The sequence below is a fragment of the Rissa tridactyla genome, chromosome Z (genome assembly GCF_028500815.1).
Source record: "Rissa tridactyla isolate bRisTri1 chromosome Z, bRisTri1.patW.cur.20221130, whole genome shotgun sequence".
NCBI lineage: Eukaryota > Metazoa > Chordata > Aves > Charadriiformes > Laridae > Rissa > Rissa tridactyla.
The window spans coordinates 70,249,518-70,267,002 of NC_071497.1; the positions used below are offsets into that span (position 1 = coordinate 70,249,518).

At 38.7% G+C, this 17,485-nt stretch overlaps 1 protein-coding gene across 1 annotated transcript in view; it reads left to right on the forward strand.

The window, feature by feature from the left end:
- The window catches only part of HCN1 (hyperpolarization activated cyclic nucleotide gated potassium channel 1), a 202,087-nt gene extending 185,674 nt beyond the window's left edge, over positions 1 to 16,413 (forward strand). Inside the window, exons 7-8 of the mRNA XM_054187015.1 lie at positions 12,626 to 12,790; positions 14,721 to 16,413. Of these exons, the coding sequence (XP_054042990.1) occupies positions 12,626 to 12,790; positions 14,721 to 15,547 (992 nt within the window). The 3' untranslated portion in view covers positions 15,548 to 16,413. The remainder of the gene's footprint in view (positions 1 to 12,625; positions 12,791 to 14,720) is intronic.
- Positions 16,414 to 17,485: the final 1,072 nt, after the last annotated feature.

Consider the following 17,485-nt stretch of genomic DNA (forward strand, 5'->3'; position numbering starts at 1 on the left):
GGCAATTCTGATTTTTTCTGGGGTAAATGATATCAGAATCACTCCATTCTATACGTTGGTGATTCGAAATGTCTCATGATTAATTACAACAACAGACATGCCGGAGTGTAACAAACTAAAGAGAAGTTTGCTTTAGTAAAAGAACTGCTTTCCAACAATTTCCTTCATCTTACTCAGTTGGCTGCACATGTGGGTCTTTAGTTATTTCAATAAGATCTGGTTCTGCAATTTCTCCTTCACTTCTGGAAAGGCCTTTTGCTCCCTGATGCCTTGTGACCGTCCACTTCTCTGCATAGCCCTGACCCCAGCCCCAGTCTGCTGGTGTTCACATGCACTCTGCTACAAACTGCAAGCTATTGCTTGGGGAACGAAGGAGAAAAGCAGCTTTTTGCCATTTTATAACTCACCTCAGATTCCTGCAAACATAAAGGTTAAAGCTGTCCCAAAGCTACTGCAGAGCACATTGATGAGCGGCAATGTCCTGTTCCCCTCCAGCTGCCAGCCCTGTGGAGTCAGAGGAAATACTCTGGGTGTGCAGTCGTGATCCAGCTAAGCATGTGCTGAACTGCCTTTGTGCTTACCTGCTGTGTGAGAGTGGGGCTGACATGCCTACAAAGAGAAAAAGACAGGAATAAATCCAGCACTACCCAACCAGTAAGGCTCAGCACAACTTACCAAAGTGAGGATTTCTGGGAGCACGTTCAGGACTCTGCTGTTACTTCATTAGCTGTCTTGCTGGTGGACAGAGGACTGGTCTCTGTCTGTGGTCTTATCCTGCTCTTGCTGTAGTCACTGGCAAAACTCCTCTCAGCCTCTAAGGACACAAGATAAGGCTTGTCTCTCTGCTATCTTTTCCTTTCTCCATCTGTTTTCCCACCTGTGTTTACACAGGCTTGCCTTCATTCAGCAGCCCAGACGTAAGTTCCAAGAAACTATAACCCCTTTTTGCCTTTTTTAACAGACACTGTGTTAGGGCTGAAGGAATGCCGATATTGCTAGGGAAATCCAAACTGAGTGAGTAGGAAGTGTAGGTATATTTTATGTATTAGGCCTGGGGGCCCCAAGGAGGTTTTGCTGTGTTTGCAGTTGGAGGGAGTTTCCTAGTTCCAGTAGGTAAGTGTGCAGTAATTCATGGTACCCAATTTGTGATGTCTCCATTGCAGTTCCCCCTCCCCATTGTTTTTTCTCCCATTGAAAATCCCAATGGTATTGTGACACTTGGAGTCATTCAAGAAATCAATTTGCGGACTAACTGAAACTCATATTGCTTAAAATATTTTTTTTCTATGAGCTTACAGGTATGTTGAACATATAGAAGTTCATGTGATTATTTAAAACTCATTTTAAGATATACATATGGGAGTTGCTGTGTGTGAATATGAATACAAAAATGTAATGGTTTACCTCTTGAGTAGTAACAAGAGACAAATACATGTTTTATTTTACTTATTCAAAGGTAGATATTACTAATTGTGATGAATATCATCATTCATCTAGAAAAATTATATATAAATCAAATTCTCATCCCCATCTTCCCGGAATATGTCCCAGAGACATATTATGGCATCTTTTCTTTTTTGGGTTTATTTTTTCTAATGTGTAGTTCATGGAATACTGTTTTATTTCACTTAAATTATTTAATACTGTTTTAACAGTTATCCTTCCACACTTGAAATTCTAATAAATTGTATCTTGCGTTTGCTTCAGCTTGTAGAAGGCCAATTAGCCAGAACTTCTTTGACCTACCTATTATTTATGGAGCTTTTCCCCATTTTGGAACAGCAACTGTCAGTATATTTTAGACCAGTGCAGTGGAAAATAATACCATGGGAAATGTTGAGTCACTTTAGATTATATTTTGCCACTTATTTTTTTCTGGGTACACTCTAGGTACTTCCTTTTGATAGACTACTTTTAAAGATTTGCAGCATAATACTGATTATAAATAGAGAAAATGCTGTTAAAGTGTCTAACTGCTCACTGCTTTAGACCTGGACAATGTGACATCATATACAGTTTTACATTTTGCAAAAAGTACTGTATATGGCTACTCCTTATTCAAAGTAGTCCAGTCCAAGTAATTAACTATGTGTAGCCTCCCGGAGGTGTGATTATTTACATTCTTAATGGCAAATACAAAATTAAATGCTTTAAGGGAGCAGGATCTCCAGATCTCCATACCAACTTATTCATAAAACACTTTTCAGATGAACAGTATGGAAAATTTTTCTAAAAGTTGTCTGCAAAAGGTCCTAAAAATGAAAGTCATTTTGGCACCAACTAGTCTGCCATTTTGAGGATACACTTCCTCATGATATAGCGTAATTCCTTGTTCTGCATTACATTGTTCTTTTGACACCATATTTTACATAGAAAATACCATGTAGTCAGAAGAACTTCTTGCTATCCAGACAACTATCCAGAATATTATTTTTAAAAGTCTAAGAGACTCTTTAAGAAGATAGATAGTATGAAAATAACTTACTCTGTGAAGCTAAAAGGTAGAAGTGGGTTTGGATTTAGGAGTTTTATTAATTATCAAATGTAAATATAAATTTAACAGTATTAATAATGCTGGTAATAATTCTCACTATTTAAATAACATCATCTTCAAACCAAATTATAATTTTAATTCTGCAAATTCATAAACAGTATAAATTTTTAATTTAGACTTTATACATAAAAGAACTAGACACAAGTAAAATATCACATCAGCATACCTTGGAAATCTGAGGTGGCCAACACAGATAAACCAGAAGATGATTTTGCAATTACCTTCAATTTTACACAGCAGAATTTAAACTAAATATTTGACTTTAGATTAAATATTTAATCTAAATATTTAATTCAGAACTGACAGTCTCTGATCATTTGTTTAATAATTTAATGGAAAAAAAATGAAGTGCGATATTTTTACAGTCCACTTAAATTCAAGTTGAATACTTTAATTTGTAACCGTTATTGTTTGCCAAACTCAAGATGACAAGAGCATAACACTGAATACGTAAGGAAATAAGTGGATTTTTTCAACAGGGAATAGAAAATATTGTTTAATATCTTCATCAATGACATAGACAGTGGGATGGAGTGCACCCACAGCAAGTGTGCAGACAACAGCAAGCTGAGTGGTGTAGCTGACATGCCGGAGAGATGGGATGCCACCCAGAGGGACCTGGACAAGCTCAAGAAGTGGGCCCATGTGAAACCCATGAGGTTCAACAAGGCCGAGTGCAAGGTCCTACACCTGGGTTGGGAGAACCCCTGGTATCAACACAGGCCAGGGGATGAAGGGATTGGGAGCAGCTGTGAGGAGAAGGACTCGATGGATGAAAAGCTGGACATGAGAGGGCAATGTGTGCTCACAGCTCAGAAAGCCAATGGTACCCTGGGCTGCAGGTTGAGGGACATGATTCTGCCCCTCTACTCCACTCTGGTAAGACCCCATCTGGAGTACTGCGTCCAGCTCTGTGGTCCTCAGCACAGGAAAGACATGGACCTGTTGGAGCAGGTCCAGAGGAGGGCCACAAAAATGATCAGAGGGATGGAGCACCTCTCCTTTAAGCACAGGCTGAGAGAGTTGGGGTTGTTCAGCCTGGAGAAGGCTCCAGGGAGACCTATTTGCAGCTTATAAGAAAGATGGGTACAAACCTTTTAGCAAGGCCTGTTGCAACAGGACAAGGGGCAATGGTTTTAAACTAGAAGAGTGTAGATTCAGACTAGATAGAAGGAAGAAATTTTTTACGCTGGGGGTGGTAAAACACTGGCACAGGTTGCCCAGAGAGGTAGTAGATGCCCCATCCCTGGAAACGTTCAAGTTCAGGTTGGACGGGGCTCTAAGCAACCTGATCTATTTGAAGATGTCCCTGTTCATTGCAGGGAGGTTGCACTAGATGACCTTTAAAAGTCCCTTTTAACCCAAAGTATTCTATGATTATATGATTGAGATATTAAGATGTATTACACTGAATTATACTTAATAGTGTATCAGCATTAACTTTACAGGAAATATGAGGACTTAAAAACAGCTGGTTATATATGTCTTGTCAAAAATTACAAAAATCATTAGAGAATGGCTAAAATGGATTGGCTTATTGCATCCAAATGTGCCTTGAAAATTAATACATGCCCAAAATGTCTTTTTTCCATATCAACATTTACTTATATCACAGTAGATAATACTTCAAAGGCTCTGCCAAGTTGTTTTAATGAATTTCACATGGAAATAATGAGAGGCCTGCTCTGACTAAGTCTGAAAACATCCAAATTAGTAGCCTGTTATCACACTGCTTTTCTTAGACCTGCTATAAAGTAGCATATTAAGCTTTATTTAAGGAAATAGACTGATAAGAACAGCAATTGTCTCGAGAAATGGGCTTCTCATAGATAGGTAGCAGAAAAGACAAATTCGTGACAAAGTAAAGAAAAACATATACTTTCAGGCTTGTTGACAGACATTTTTTAAAATAAGTATTCATAGAAGCATAGAATCGCCTAGGTTGGAAGGGACCTTTCAGACCTTCTAGTCCAACCATCAACCTAACACTGACAAAAGCCATCTCTAAACCATATCTCTAAGCACTATGTCTACCCGTCTTTTAAATACCTCCAGGGATGATGCCTCAACCGCTTCCCTGGGCAGCCTTTTACAATGTTTAATAACCCTTTCCGTGTAAAAATTTTTCCTAATATCCAGTCTAAACTTCCCCCCTGGTGCAACTTGAGGCCATTTCCTCTTGTCCTATCACCTGTTACTTAGGAGAAGAGACCGACCCCCCCTCGCTACAACCTCCTTTCAGGTAGCTGCAGAGAGCAATAAGGCCTCCCCTCAGCTTCCTCTTCTCCAGGCTAAACAACCCCAACGCTCCTCATAAGACTTGTGCTCCAGACCCCTCACTACCTTTGTTGCCCATATTCCTTTATAAATCCTGTCAAATTTTGGGTCAATGAAAGTTAGGCAGTTCTTTTCAGAAGAATAATTTTTCCGCCAGGAAAATTGTGCTATCTCCAATGAAATAAATGTACTGCTCTGACAATTAGAAATACTGTTAGAAAAAAAATAAGAATAAAACCTCTCTAATTAGACCACTTACTGTACCAAATATTTCACATATATATATACAAAGGTTAAGAAAATGAAGGCTTGGGAGGCAGACCTTTAGGGAAGACAGTAATGGAAAGAAATATAGCAAAAGAATAACCTTTCACCTGTATTTTAGATTAGGAAAAGGGTGATAAAATGCCCATCATAGATACCTGTCTCCAGCTGCTTCTAGCTCATCTATTTTGAGGTTTTCTCCTTGTTTCACAGTAGCTTTGGAGACAAACCCTTCTTTTTCCAAATGTGGGGGTTATGTCCCAAGGATAACATCCTGCATGAAAGGGACTGGTAAAATACTGTTTGTGGAGGGTGCTGATATCCCTTATCATCTGCTTCTTTTTCCTATTGACCATTTCCTGTCTCCAGAAGACTAAACCCCCTATTATTACTATTGACTGTTACACCATAGCACCATGTCATCCTCAAACATAGAAGAGAATATTCTTTTCAGTCCCCATTGCATTCTCTTCCTCTCTTCATATATATGACATGATACATACGGGACATCTTCATAAAGGAGAAATTATCTCAGCTGTTAAGGGCGCTGGCAAGCAGGGACAGATATTTGCAAACAAGAATTGTGTTCCTAACTTGCAATGAGGGGACAATTCCACAAGTAAGTAAGCATGAGTCTCTGCCTTACTGAATGAAATACGGTTTTGCATTTTTAATTGCTATATTAACAGGGGTGTAATTCTCCTTTTTCTCATCTTTTACTGTTTAAAAAAATCACAATTTCAGCCGTGCTGTTTAGGGCACATTTTCTGTTTCTTTTATTTGTTCTGTTAAATTAGAAAATAATTAAAATAAAATAAAACAAAATAAACAATGAACATGCTAAGAGTTCATGTGTCAGAGCCATAAATTTCAAATTACTACAAACAGACAATAAAAACGTGAAATAAACTAACCTGATGGATTTTTTGTTTTGTTTTGTTTTGTTTTTTAATAGTATGCAAAAGCTATCACAAATAGATAGATTTAAATTAGGTCTAGGTAAATATTTCAAAAAGTGACAGGAGATTGAAACTGCGGCATTCGGGAAGTTGTTTTGGACCCCTAATTGTAATTGCCCATTTTCAATCCCTCTTCAAAATAGTAACTACTCAGCACTGTATCTAGGCCTCCTTCATGAACCCTCTCTCCAGTTGTTGAACCCAGATATCTGAAAGCAACTTTACAGACAATTGTTGGCATTTTTTAAATTAAGAGGTCATGCAGGCAGTGTCTCTTATTGCTTGTCTGCAATTACATATTTAGTGTAAATAAGGTGGGAAAAGGTGTGGGTTTTGCGTAGCTTTCTTTTGGACAGTCCAGATTACAAACCTGGCTGTAAAAGACAGTAATTGTCTCCCTTTTCCTTCCTCCTTAAACTCTCTCCTTTGCTGCAGGAACGTTCCTGCTGAGCAGTGACTATATTTTAAGGTATCTTAAATATAGGACTGAATTCAGAGCTAAATGTTTCCTGAGCCTTTTCATTTCCATCCACTCCATAGGTCTGGATTTGGGGGATATCACTTTGTTTTTTTTCCTCCATACTCATGACTAATACGAATGTAAATACTGTTTTGCAAAACAACTGTAAAATAAAATCTGCATAGCTATATGGCATCACATTTAATTTTTATTTTTTTTTTAGAAAATAGATTACTGAAACTCATTTAATTAGTGCAAGCTACACTCTGACTAATCATAAGACCTAGTGCTAGTCTTTTTAGTATCTATAACAACAGGCAGCATTTCCAGTTTTCTATTATGTGCACTAGTGGTAATATATTGAAAGATAAAAATAATACATTAAAAATTAGAAAAAAAATTATAGACATATGTTTTCCAGAGTATGATAAAGAAAAAGGAGATAGAAATGCAGAAGTACGTGTTAAAGCAATCACATTTTTATCATATGAAACAGCTTCTCCCTGTTTCCTGTAACAGAGATGGTTAAGTCAACACGGAACTGGGAAATTGTTCCATTTCAGAAAGAGTGGGGTGTCTTGAAGGTTACTGTTTTGTTTTGTGGTGGTTTTGGTTTTTTTAATTGCCTGAAGTTTATATAGTCCTCTCCTGACAAAAAAAAATCATCACTCACATTACTTGTAAAGCTGGGAGCAGATTGCCCTGAGCTGAAGGTCCCTTCCTGTGACTGGCACACCAAGAAAGTGCCTATTAGCTAGTTTCTGCTCAGTACACAACTTCAGTACCTTGAAGGGAATCAAGAACTATTGATCTTTGCACCATGCCAAAGAGTTACTGTTATTAAGAATGATGTTAGAGAAGAAGAGTATCCTAAACCTGCTGGTTCTGGGAAACTTGTTCTGGAGATTTACGAGGTGCGTGTGTGGAAAGAGTTTTTGTACTTCTAAGTTTTGCCCATAATAGTTTAGTAACTTATTGTTCTCTATAAAACAAAAAATATTCTAATCCACTAATCATAAAACATTCCCAAATGTGGTAGATTGACTGACCCAAGTCTTTGAATTTGATTTTCCATCTTTCTTCTGCTGCTGAAAGTAACCAGATGGTTTAAATAGCTGCTTGCCCATTTGCACAGCAATGTATATGCCTGCTACAAGATGAAACAAGCTTCCTGCTGAGAGACTGAAGCAACAGTCAGCTGTCCTCAGCTGGAAGGACACTTCATTATATCCTGTAATGTTAAATGTGACAGATGATCGGAAACCTGTAACAGCTTTGAAAGGGGACAGAGCACTTAATAAACTCCTGCGGTTCAGAAATGCATAGAAACTGCTAATTATTTTTACTTGATTTTAATATGGAGTGCATTATATGTCTAAAATACTAGTTAACTTATTTATTCATTAAAAAAATTAATTCCTGCACCTAGTAAAATGAACTTTTCCTTCAATTCTGGTCTTTGTGTCCTTGCAAAACAAAGCTGATAATAATTCCTTGTATAAATTTTCTACATATACCATCCTAAGCTAAGAAATATGTTCCATGGAGACGGAACTGGTTTGGTTTCATTTAATGAACCAGCTAACTACGGGACTTATGACTGTTTCATTTATCAACACAGTTTACCTATTGGTGAATACATTTTGTCACCAAGGCAACTTTATATTGTTATTTTGATTTTTGAAGTTTTTCAGTATCTAGTCAAATGTTAATGTGACATAGAAAGTTGAGTAATTACATCTGAGTATAATTTATATGGAAAACTAACTGTCAGTTAATGGATAGGTGCCACACACAGTCAGATAAACTGTGCTGCTTCCCAGAGTAAAAAAGGGTTTTTTCCTAGGTCTATATAAAGTGGAAACAGGAAATTACTGCTAGGATAGCCGGCCCACGTACCCATCCAGCAAAGACTAAGCAAGCAATGCAACATCACAAATGGTGCTAGAGGTGAACTGCTCCCACATCCCCTGCAATTATTTTCTTGAAGAAAAAAATGTGTAGGAATCACATAGCAACAGGGAAGGGTGAAAATTATCTCCTACAGTGGCATATCAATACAGTCCACAAGAACGATGAACCTGATCTCAGTTGGAACCAAACCTATGACACTTACAAAAGGCCTACTAATCCTTATTCTTTAAAGGTCATCCTGTGGGTTGTCTCATACACTTTATCTCATTCGTGTTTTCCCAAAATCAGTCTTCCTTAGTGATGTCTTTCAGGTATGTAGAATTTCCTCTCCAGAGTGTTTTGACACACTAATGCAATAATAAGATATGATCTACACGTTCCCTCTTTTATGAGATACAGATATGGGAAAGCTTCTTTAGAAACTTATTGTGTTCCAAAAACTGAACTTGATGCTTTTGCTGAAAGACGGCCATAGAATCACAGAATCATAGAATCATTTAGGTTGGAAAAGACCTATAAGATCATCAAGTCCAACGGTTAACCTAGCACTGCCAAGCCTACCGCTCAGCCATGTCCTATGTATGCATGCAGCTGATATATTGGAGGTCAGTTTTGATTATTATAATTACAGCCTTCAGAACAGGCTTAGCTTTAAACTTTTCTTATTGTGCTTTTTAGTCAATGTCTTGACAGCAGGAAGTACATCGTATTTGAGACCTTTTCCATGTTCTTTTGAGAGCTGCATTGTTCTGTGGGAAAGATCTTGTTTTAGCAGAACATAAATTGTGATTTTCAAGGACAAATGAATTACATTTCTATTAACTATGGACTGTAAGAACAAATGAATGTTTTTAGCATCATTTAATGCTTCCATATAGTCATTTTTCATTAGTACAGTGATTGACAGTTGTTTCAGAATGTTCTAGGGAACAGTTGTCCAAAGAGACTAAATAATGAAAGTAAAACTTGCATTAAGAGTTGAATTACAGGTTCATTGTAGCCTAATACATAATTATTAATTCGAATTGAAGACATTCTTTTGTTTGGAAAGGAAAGATAGAAGTATTTGACACTTTGAAAGTGTCAGTGTGAATGCACTGCACCATGCCAACCACAGATGGGAATATTAGTGAGTAATATGCTGCCACCGCTTTCTTTTTGTGCTAATAGAGAACCTTGTTTGTCCAAGCTGTTTGAAAATAGTCTGTGCCCTTTGTGTTTGACTGCACACTACTGTGCTATTGTTTGTATTTCATAGTCTGTTTAAATCAATTGAACATCAAGGAGAACATAATTGTTGAGGTCACCTGGTGTACTTGATGCCGCTAAGACTCACTTTAAATATACCATGGATGCTTTCATTACTTTGTTCTCTTCATGAAATCTATTGTTTATTTATTTGTTAAAAAGAATAAAAAATTACTTTGATTTATTTAAAAGAACACAAATGTTTGATGGGAACACGTTTTGACATTCTGTGTTCTTCCTCTCTGGTCCAAGTAAATGACATTTCATATATTATGTCTTATTATGCTTGAGAGTTTGTTCGAAATAAATAGCTAACAGATGAAATGAACTTAAATGAAGAACATATACAATGAACAAGCACATTAGCCTTGTGGCCAGAGTACAAATAATGCTATTGATAAGTATAACAAAGCACTGTAGATAATGTATCAGTGACTATAATACAACTCTAATCAGTCGAGAAACTGCTGGAAATGCATTACGTTGGTATTCATCACATGTTACTTTTTCTGTCAGAAAGCTGTAGTTCCTCTTTTGAACGAGACCGTTCAACTGCAACTGAGAACATGAAGCTTTCCCTGCTTCCTGACCAGGCAGGCTCCACAGTGGCACTCCCTGATCAGTTTCTAGGCACTGGGACATTTGTCATATCTTTTCTGACTCATCCTTTATTATTTTATCTAACTAGAAGACTCTATTATGGTTACTAGGAGCCTTCCAAAAAGATGTTCTTCAACCAGAAGTTGTGGGCTGACAGGGTTTGCAGAATACAATGTATAGTTTTCAGTGATTCTTTCCATTCCCCTTACTTGACAAGAATAATAGAAGATTAAAGAGGGGGGAAAATAATTATATTTATTGTGGTAATATCCATTAATTCCATGGTCCCATTGTCCTGTGATGAAATCCAACATTGTCTCTTACGGTTTCTTTCTTTCCTTCTTGTTGAAGTAATCTAAAATACTGTGTTCTAAATTAATAATTGATGAAAACATACTTTCTCCATTTTTTTTACACTTATCGGAATGGTTGGGATCCATAGTCAACGTCTGTTTTGTTTTGGGCATGTGTTGTTTTTTAAACTCAAGTACTTTTGTTGAGTGTAGCAAAAGACACCTCCTCATGTCTCTAGTATTGTCTGCAGAAACTTTAAGCGCAGAAAGCTGAAAATCAAGAGATCATTAGTCACACAGATTTTCCAGCTAGTTATCTCTAAATTCAACCATGTATTGTAAAACTTTATTCTGTGTGAGATCTGAAGAGTATCTTCGGAAATGGAGTAGGCACTCACTGCATTTAACTACTTCCTTTGGGCAAAATGTCCTTCTTGCTCTTGTAACTAAAATGCAGTGGGTTCAATCAAAGGAGAAGGGGTCAGGGTGAGCTGGGGGATAGAAGAGGAAAGGACTGGCTTCTCTTTGACCCAGCTGGCTCTTTACGGTAAACTGTCATTATTTCATGGGCATCCAGTTTTGTGAGGGACATCAGGTCAAGACTCTTACAGTACCCATTAGAGTCTATAAATTCTCCCCATAGCTATTGGTGTTTAAGTACATTCTGTGCTAGTACTGGTCCCATGTTGATTTACTTTGATTTATCCACTTTCATTTAAGCATCTTTGCCCCTAAGCCTTCCGGGTTAGGTGGCATGTGGAAATTCTTCAAGAAGAAGTATGAGACGAAAAGCCATCAAGGTTCTTTATGTTCTAGATTAATAAAAAATGCATTTTTTTAAAGACATTAAAAAAAAAGAAAGAACTGTGCTAGCACTTTGTAGCTCTGAAGTAAAGCCTGCAGAATTCTTTACTTTTGTTAATGAGGAATATTTAGCTTTCCACACTTGAGAATGATAGTTTTATTGAGATTGAGACTGATTATTTTTGGTAGACACACAAGCAGGGTAGGAGGAAGTTTCCTAGCTAGTATTTAAATATGAACAAATATGAACTCAGTGCTCTTGGCTGCTAGAACTGAGTAGGGAAACTATATCTCACCCTGCCTGAGCCCAAGAATTGTTTGTATTTCTAAGTGTGTTATTCTCCAGCTTGCAAAAGGATCAACTCAAACACTTCTTTTTGCAATAGACTTTTTAAATTTTTGGCTTTTAATATAAATAAATCAATAAATAAATATTCTACCCCATATGTTTTGCTGTTACAAGCCTTGAACATTGACTTTCGCCTTTATCCAGTAACCCTCTTCCTCGGGGTTTGAAAAACAGCAGTTGCAAGTTTGGGGCTGTTTCTTGGGACTCTGCATACAGCTTTGGTCTCCTCTGTTCCAGAACGATGAATTGCTTTTGGAGGCACTTTCAGAGAAAGGCTAATAGACTAATCAAATGGAGTGGGCAGAGGTTAAAAAGGTTCTGTGTTTTAGCCCAATGAGAAAGAAAAAGTCTAAAATCATAAGTTTCCTCTCCCAAAATACCTAGGATATAAAACCCAAGGAAACAGAAGGCATTTTCATGCTTGAAGCATTTTTTTCTTAGAACAGCTCTTATATTCAAATATCAGTATATCATGTACTAAATTAGTTTAGTAAATCTGGTGAATGATTAAAGGAATTGGTCCTCTATGTCAGCTGGACAATTAAAACAAATCAATAGAATCACTTGGGCTAACCGAGTCAGCAAGCTGTGTTTGACAGCTGATGGATCATTTCTTACAGCTTGAAGAATTTTTTTTAAAAAACCCTGATAAAATCAGTGTCCAGACCAAGAAAACCTATAAGCACGGCTCTTAAAGGACATTAGTTATTTTTTGAGAGTAGCAAAACTAGAATCAAATACCTTCAGAATTGTCCCTGCAACCTGGCACAAACAGCAACAGAAAAATTGTTGCTGAGTACTGAATTATCACTCGTTAGCACTGAGTCACTTCCTAGCTTTTAAGTTTCACATGGTTCAGTAACTTGTTTGTTTTCTCTGTGTGTTGAATTTTTCTCTCCCCAGAGATTTGCCTTTTGACCAAGGGCCGTCGAACTGCCAGTGTGCGAGCAGACACGTATTGTCGCCTGTATTCCCTCTCAGTGGACAACTTCAATGAGGTTCTGGAAGAGTACCCCATGATGAGAAGGGCCTTTGAAACGGTGGCAATTGATAGACTTGACAGGATAGGTATTTTAATATTTTTTTTCCATGTTAGGAATTCTTAAAACCTTTCTATCTTTTCTTTTCCTTGAGTTGCATGATAAAATGCCCAGATTAAACCCTTCTTAAAAGTTTTTTTTCTGTCACATTGCAGTAAATGTTCTGTTGATCTATGAATAAGACATGTGTCCAGACAAGAAATTCTGCAATCTCACTTTTAAATAATAAAAAACCTTGAGTTTTAGAAAGCTTTCATACTCCTCTGAGGATTATTTTGTATACTTCAGTTATCATTAGCATTATTTATTAATCCTGTATATTTCTTTTGCTGCGCTCAGCACCTGATAGCATTTATGCTGTTTCATGAGCAGTACATGACATTTTCCTACATAAATTGTTTACAGATGATATCCATAATGCTGGGAAGAGCTGAAGTCTCTCAGCACTCGCAAAACCCATGTTTGTTGAAGTGAATTAATCCTTTGCAGCAGGGCTCTCATTTTCCTCACAACAGGAGCACTGCTAGCATTGATGGCTGCACACTGGCATTACTCAGATCTGCTTGCAATCAGAAAAGCAGGCCAATGGTACCCAAGTGAAAGGCAGAAGGACATGGCAGATCGTCAAAACAGGGTTTGCGAAGTCTGCCGTTGTGCATCCAGACATTCTGGACCACTCTAATAGGCCATACTAGATAAAAAAGATGGTCTTCGGTTGGGAGAATTACACTCTGGTCATCAATAATGACACTGGTTTTAAAATGCAGCTGTGCATAAAAAATCATTTATCCTGTTTGGTGGTGTCTCCTCAACTTCACAGGAAAACTCAAGTGTAAGAATTTCCCCACGTCACTCTTTCTCAATACAGTTGTGCCTGAAGTTTCTTCAAAGTGAATACAGAAAGAATGGCAGGGCATTGTCATTGTGCTGTCTATTCAAAGACGAAGATGTGATTTGGAAGAAAGCATGTTTTCTTGAATATAGCAAGAGTAAAGAAATTAAATACAAGTATGAAGGTTTCTAATACTTAATAGACCTGTTTTAGTATTTTGCAGATTGTGAGCACTCAGTGCATTCATTTATCTTATCAAGACTTGCAGTTTTTCTCTCAAGACTCTCTGGAAATGTAGTCCAAGTCTAATATGTGCTTAAATAATATTAGTCGTAAAGTTCAGTCTGCTCTTGGAGTAGCAATCCTGTCAGAAGTGCTGTGTTTACCATACAAAATTTACACAGGACAAAAGATAAAATGTGATCCATTTTATCCAAAAAAGGAACAATTGAGTGCAATTGTGTTCCTGCGCATCTGATGACACAGAATAGTGTCTACATCTTGCAGACACCAAGAGCCATCAAGCAGACACCAGGACACAGTGTACAGCAGTCCTTATTGTGCAAGCAGGTGTCACATTATCCGTGAGTTCATATTAGTTCACATACATTTAAAAAAATGATTTCTTGCAAGCTAGCGGTCACTAGTTACTAATGTCTAATAATTAGTTCCAGGGAACGTGTTAAATGGCAGGTGTATTTATAATTTATGTAACAGTTTGGTGGAAATTAGGACAGTTTTGCGATGAGAAAGACATTATACACGCGGAACCCGATGGCTTTTTCCACCCTGTTGCGCAGTAAATTGCCATGGTTACATTTGCAGAATAATTGTAGTAACGGCAATACACGGCGAGTGAAGAGGCACAGAACGTCCAGGTGTCTTTGAGGGCAGTGGTGTTATGAAAGCTGGCTGTGCTGGCGCAGAGAGAGGGGGGACGGGGTGTTCCTGGAGGCCAGCCGTCCCTTGAGAGCTGCCTGCCAGCCTGGGTCGGTGTGGCACAGCCCGGCCTGTGCTGAGGCTTTTACAATATATAGCCCTTGGTGATGGGGGCCGAGATGCAAAGTCAGAGCAGGGGTCTCCCCCTGCGCCTCAGGCTCGCTAACTCTTCTGCCTCTCTGTGAAGGGAAGAAGAACTCAATCCTCCTGCAGAAGTTCCAGAAGGACCTCAACACTGGGGTTTTCAACAACCAGGAGAACGAGATCTTGAAGCAGATCGTGAAGCATGACAGGGAGATGGTGCAGACCATCGCCCCAGTGAGCCTGCAACAGATGCCCGCCCTGAACTCCAGCACCTCCAGCTCATCGTCGCGCGTCAGGACACAGTCCCCTCCCGTCTACACGGCCAGCAGCCTGTCCCACGGAAACCTGCACTCCCCCTCGCCCAGCACCCAGACGCCCCAGCAGGCCGTCATCCTCTCGCCCTGCTCCTACACCACCGCCGTCTGCAGCCCGCCCGTACAGAGCCCTCTGGCCGGCCGAACTTTCCAGTACGCCTCGCCCACCGCCTCGCAGCTCTCCCTCATGCAGCAGCAGCAGCAGCAGCAGCAGCCACCGCAGGCGCCCCAGCAGCCCCCTGGGGCCGGGCAGAAGAACGAGGTCCACAAGAGCACCCAGGCACTCCACAACACCAACCTGACCCGGGAGGTGCGGCCCCTCTCCGCCTCACAGCCTTCCCTGCCCCACGAGATCTCCACCCTGATCGCCAGGCCTCACCCCACCGTGGGGGAGTCCCTCGCCTCCCTCCCGCAGCCAGCCCCCGGCCCCGGCGTGCCACCGGCCGGCCGGGCCACTGTCCCCCAGCGGGTCTCACTCTTCCGACAGATGTCCTCGGGAGCCATCCCCCCAAACCGGGGGGCCGCACCGCCCCCAGCCCCCCTGCAAAGGGATTCATCCGCAGTCTTAAGCACAGAGCCCGAGGGAGACAAACCGCGGTTCGCCTCAAACTTATGATCCCTGGTGACTGTGAGCGACAGACTTGTGACAAACCGAGCACCGTCCCCAGAACTGTTTTAGCCTGTTTCCTAATGTGCCCCAGCAGTCTACTATGAGAAAAAAAAAATACTTTAGACAGCTTTGCCCTACGTAACGAATGTAAAGATTATACATATAAAATATATCTCAAAAAAAAAAATTAAAAAAACTTGTTTGAATTCATGTCTTCCTTTCTTGCAACCATTAAAGAGTCTAAATTCAGCTGTAATACTTATTTTTAATGTGTCAACTTTAAAATCAGTCTAACAGATCTCTCTCTTTATGAGATGTGCTACTTTCATGGGAAAATTGTCAACACAATAACAAACTTCAAACAAGTATATGAAAAAAGAAAAAGAGAAATACAATCTAACAAACACATAGCACTGACTGAATGATATTCTGAAACCTCTGTTATTTCATATATTGCGTACACGTTGTTAATTTATCGTGAAGAATTCAGTTGTTATTTCCCATTGCATTTCATGTTAGCACTTTCCGTTGGGAATTAGATTGGAAAAGAAATAAATTGCAAACACCTGCAGTCAAAAGGCTGGCACTAGCACTCCTCTGGATAGGTTGTAACCTCACGACATGTCAACCCTTCTGTTGTTTCAGAAAACTGGGTGGACTTCAATCTTGACATTGCTAAAGACTTTTACAAAGACTATGAATATTGCCATTGTAAATAACTTTTTAGACCCAAACAAAAATAGCTGCTGTGTGGTGTACCATTGCAAGGTCTTTGTTTAGGAATTTAGGTTCCGCTCTTCACTTCAAAATTTACAGTTTTAAAATTTGTTAAAGCTAAGTGCAACACAACTGTTAAATTGTAATGCAATGGCTTAAAACCTACAATGTTACTTTTACATGCAATGTTTTATGCAAAATTGTACGCTTGATCCTGCAAACCGCTTGCACTTCACCAATACCATCACTTTTCTTCTCCTTGCCCTCAGTAGTGTCTGAGAATATTCCATGCATGCTTTGGGGAAAAAAAAAAAAAAACCACAAAAAAAACCAAACAAAAAACAAAAAAACAACAAAAAAAAACCCCACGTTAAAAATAGGTTCAGTCAGCCATTGTAGGAAAAGGCTTTATGGTATCTTAGAAAATAATAACCATTCATTAATTGTGTCTACCTTAAAATTCCTAAAATGCTGACTTTGAATCTCTGGTTTAAGTCTAGAAGTGAGATTTTTCATTTAAACAATTATTTGTAAACCACGGCTTGATTTAGGCTTTCAGGTGCTTTCTGTGTCTTCACTGTAGTTTTGTAGTTGACTGTGGTGTTAATTTACAAAAATAAATATAATATAGCATCAAGTCTGTCTGGAAATGCACGATTTGCTCTGTGTATATCGTAATTAAATGGTTAGTATATCCTAAGGCATGTAGTGTCAAACATAGCCCATAGGTACAAGGTTTATTATTTTTTATGTCTTCAAAACAGAAAGGAAATGGTGACAGAAAGCAGGGTTAAAGCATACTGTTTTGTGAACGTTTTGTTTTGTTTGCTCAAACCTTCATGTTATCTTATCCACAAAAAAAAGTTCTTTCGTAATCATTTGTGCCTGATATGTCACATTAAATAGAGATTGAAACTAAATGTGTCATAATTTAACTCATTGAAAAATCAGCATTATGGATATGATACAAGCATATATTCTGTTCCTTAAAATCCAGCTGACTCATGTTAAGGAAGCAAATGCAAAGGAATTCTTTTCCCATTAATGCTGAGTTTAATGATGCATGGAAAAATTAAATAACATCACAAACTACGTAATGCAGTGAATCCAGATGTACTTGAGAGCCAAGTAAATATTCTAAAGCTAACAGAGCTTGAACTCATGCTGCCTGTTATGCCTTCTACTAAAGTGGTACATCAAACAAAAATTTTTAAAAATCTTCCAGTT